The 4,614-nt window shown below is 33.6% G+C and overlaps 1 protein-coding gene across 1 annotated transcript; it reads left to right on the plus strand.

Moving 5' to 3' along the window:
- The first annotated feature begins 2,734 nt into the window (after window positions 1-2,734).
- On the plus strand, window positions 2,735-3,883 carry LOC131034315 (F-box/kelch-repeat protein At1g80440-like). The gene has a single exon (XM_057965794.2). It carries the CDS (start codon window positions 2,735-2,737, stop codon window positions 3,881-3,883), a length of 1,149 nt encoding a protein of 382 aa, XP_057821777.2.
- Window positions 3,884-4,614: the final 731 nt, after the last annotated feature.

Raw genomic sequence — 4,614 nt, forward strand, 5'->3', positions numbered from 1 at the left:
TTTATCAGAAGGAGTATCCAGTTTCCTTTGGATAATTGGACAGTCTCTTCATCTGTGTCCTTCTCTACGTCACAAAAAACAGGCATTTAATCCGCCTAGGATTTCGATAGGACATGTAATCTTTTCTTCAGCAATGTCAATATTTAGGGTTTCCGGGATATCTGTTCTAGGCTTGAGTGCTATGAGGATGCGGGCATCTAAATGGGGTACCAATCTAACTGTATCATCCATTTGGATGACCCTACCCAAGGGTTCCAATAATTGTGGTAGAAAACGCCATAGGTAGGGAGGGACATGTTTAACCAGAATCCACCTAGGGGTGGAGAGAGCTATAACTTCATCGTGTATGGCTTCTGGTGACCATGCCAGAGCGCAGAATGAAGTGGAGCCAACATTCCAGTATTGTTTTTTAACAACTTCGGCCTGTGCTTCCTGCGAGACAAAGAAAATAACATATAGGCCCCTCTGTATTTGTCTGCAAAAAGATATGTGGAAACCTAGTTTCAAACTCCAATAATTGTGAAACCAGTCATCAAGAAACTTGCGTGGAGGGCACTTATCCAGTTCGACAGCAGAGAAAAAAATAGCATAATTCCTAAGTCTATTTTTTTCATTCAATATTTCAACCAGCATTTCAGGATTTGGCAAAACAGAGAAAGGGTTATCAGCAACCCCAGGGCCCTTACCGGCGTTGGAGGCTCCATCGAAGGCGGGGCAGAGGAACCTAGCACTAACATCCACCGCAAAGCCTGCGTTCGAAACCGCTTCCGAAAATGTTTTGGGTCTGGTAGGTATAGCAGTGACTGGTTTGGGTGGGATGGGCAAGGTAGTATTATTGCCATCAGACGGGCAGTCAGGTCCGCTCGCATGCGAGGAGGGAACGGGATTGGGAGGGAGGCCGAAGCCAGGACTTACATTTAATTCCATGCTATCTAATGCTTTTAATGGAGAGAACACACCTGGATGTCTGTCATTGCCGGGAGTCGCCGGCGATCCTCCACCGTCGCTCGCCACCGTGGACGGAAAGAGCAGGATCCCTACGAATATTCGGAGATTTCAAACTTGCAGCTTCGTCAGCGAAAAAGCAGACCATGCATCACGATCTTTTTAGCCACTTCACTATTTTTAATTAATAATCGTTTAGTAAAAAATACTTTAAAATAAATAAGCAATCACTAATTATAATTTTAAAATTAATTAAAGATTAAAATATAAATAAAATAAAAAATTATATTTTAATTTATCTAGCATACAAATTATTTCATTTCATAAATGAAACTAAATTCTAACTTTTTAATAATTAACAAAAGATACTATAATAAAAAATTCTATTTTATTTTAAAAATTACTTTTGATTACAAAATTCAATTTAAAAAGTAGTGCAACTAATTTGATTTATTTTTTATATAATTATTAAATTAACTATAAATATATACTAAATAAAAAGCATTCTATTTTTTATTTTAAAAATCAATTTTAAGACCGGAATGAATTGAAAGTAAAATATTATTGTTTTTAAAATTTAAAGATTTAATATAAAACAAAAACATTGAAAAAATAAAGCACTTAAAACTTTATATGCAATCTGGGAAAAGGGATAAAGAGAGAGACACGTGCATTATATGTTTTATATGACGAGTATACCACTTCCGTAGCTTTATGTTATTTGTTTGTTTGATTTTGCATAATAATAATAACTATTTAAAGGTATGTTCGCTTTGTTTCAGATATCTTAGGGAAAACAAATAGTGGATAAAAGATTTTCTGATGTGGGAATGGTTATGCATAATAATAATAACTGTCTTTAAAAGAAAGTAAGTAAAATAAGAAAAAAAATTATATTTTTTAATTATTTTATTTTAAAAATTATTATATTATTATATTGTAATTAATATTATATTATTATTAAGATGTGATTTTTTTAATATTTTCTTATTATTATAAATTTATATTTTCATTAATTTTTTTTTAAAATCAAATTTATATTATTTCATTTTAACTTTTTTATATTTTTAATATTTTATTAAATTCTTAATTAAAAAATAAAAATCTATTAAAATTATATATTGTCATATCAACAAAAATATTTAATATCAAATTATTATTATTATTATATTTTTTTGTTTTTAATATTTATATTTTTATCAAATTCTATTTTATATTTTATCTTGAGTGGTTTGAAGATGTGTATTAATGCTAATTTGTGCACTTAAAATTTGAAAAAATAAAATAGAAATAAAATCTTTAAAAAAGAGGGAGAGCAAATTGTGAAGCCACGTGACACTTTTGTTAATAAGCGGTCACTCCTTATTTCAGCCCCCTTTTCTTCCATGTCTTATTTTTAATTCCTAAACAATAGAGTTAAGGTGCATGGGAACATAAGGTTAGTGGAGAAACAATTATTATAATTTTTTACTTTTTTTTTTCCTATTTTATTTAATTAAAAAATAAATATTTAACTCTTCATGTGCTTTCTTGAATTTAAAAGACTTTTTGTTTTTCTTACAAATTAAAAATAAAAAATTTATTTAATTGAATACATAAGAAAATTAAATTAAAAAAAATTATTAAAAAAAAAAAAAAAAAATTCCATCGACCTTTCTAGTTTTTATGGAGAATTTTACATGCATATGTGACTATAATAAACCTTCAGAGGTAATTATATAAAGGAATACATTAGAGTAGGGCTTAAAAAACAGGAAGTTGGTTTCAACGCTGGGAACTCTATATCAGAATGGAAATAATTCCGGGGCTTCCAGAAGATTTAGGGATGCAATGCTTGGTAAGGGTTCGATACAGATACCACCGCAATCTTAGGGCCGAGTGTAAGAGCTGGAATGCTCTTCTCAGCTGCCAACACTTTTATGAAGAGCGACAGGCGCGCCATGAGCAGTGCGAGGAAGGAGTAGTTTCCCTTTGCGAATCCAAAGAAAGTGAAAATAAATGTGATTTCGATGTAGTTATTTACTACCCGCTTGCGCAGTGGTGGGAAAGACTGCCTCAAATCCCAGCGGAATTTGGACTAAAATACAGGGAGTATCATCGTTGCGTGTTCGTTAGATCGACAAAACAGCTGGTTGTGGTGGGGCTTTTCAACAGACGCGGCTACAGAGAAGGTGTGTTGATATTTAACTTTTTATCTCGGAGATGGCGGCTGAGCGCCGACGTGCCATTCACTAGAAAATTTTTTGCATGCGCCGCCTCAGCAAGTGGAGGACTCGTCTATGTTGCCGGCAGCTACATCCCCAAGGGGCCTTCCACTAGCTGTCAACGACTAGAAGGTTTTGTTTACAATGTAGAGGAAAACAAGTGGGACTTTCTTCCTCCTGCTGATTACGTCCCTTTCGGTTCTCTTTATTTCTGCGCTAGTGTTTTCCTTGATGGTAAGTTTTACGTAGCCCCCCATGAAAGCCAAATAGCGCAAGTTTATGACCCTCATACTCGCCTATGGAAAAACATAAATAGTGACAGTAATGCTGATTATATTCGCAGCTGCGTAGCCGCTCTTCCACGCACTGAGTGGTTAACCCGGGATGAATGTGCAAGAGGGTGGATAGACGTGACGGAAATCGATATCGCCAGCAACTCACAAAGTAGAGGTGGGCGATTTGCTGTTGCAAGACGTAGTGACTTTCTGGTAAGTGTTGTTCAATGCAGCAGCGATTGTGTTGAGGTTGAGTATTATAGTTTTAATCCCCGTGCCAGGGAAGCGACAAATAGATGGCGTAGTATACTTTTAAGTGTTGTTCAATGCTGCAGCAATTCATATGTTGAGTATTATATTTTTAATCGCCGTGCCAGGGAAGCGAAAACTGCTAGATGGCGTCGTGTCAGCTTGCCCAATAACCGTTTTATATTTTCATCCCTTTCTGTCCAAATTTGATAAAGAATATCGAAGTATATCTATTGTTTACACAAGGTTTTACGGTAGAAACCAATAAAACTATGTACTCGAATATATGTGAGTAATAGAGGGATGTAAATTAATAAAAATTCAACTGGATATTGCATTACGGGATTACGGGATAAAACAATATGGTTAATTTGGAATTATTATACTTGTTTTAAAGCGATTTTATTTTTAGCTTTATTTCAAATAGTCTCAAGATTTAGAATGCATCTATTCTAGTTATCACGCTTTACAAAAGATCTGGTTTGGAATCAAAATAGCTTAGGCCCAAGATTTATATCTTGTCTATTTTAGGTTATTTTATAATAATATTTTTTCTTTATGTTATGATTTTGTTTTTTAAATTAAATATTTATATATAATTTACTGTTTAATTTATACACAAAATAAATTTGGAATATCTAAAATTTCATTTTCTATTTTATTCAATACTTATTTCTAAAATGAATTACTCTCTAATTTTATTTTTTATATTATAAATTGAGAGACCAAAAAGATGGTTATACAGATGAGTTCAGGGGAGGCAGGGCCTCAATAGTGAAACCAAAAAGAACTAGACGAGTGTCATATACAATGCACTAAAAGAAAACTCCAAAATAAAGTTGTGCTTGCTGCCATAAGGAACTAGAGGAGGATTTCATCCTAGTCTTCCAACCATGTGGTCCACCCCTGTGGTCCTTCCATCCAGACCACCTTCTTCCTTT

The sequence above is a fragment of the Cryptomeria japonica genome, chromosome 3 (genome assembly GCF_030272615.1).
Source record: "Cryptomeria japonica chromosome 3, Sugi_1.0, whole genome shotgun sequence".
In the NCBI taxonomy this organism is placed as follows: Eukaryota; Viridiplantae; Streptophyta; class Pinopsida; order Cupressales; family Cupressaceae; genus Cryptomeria; species Cryptomeria japonica.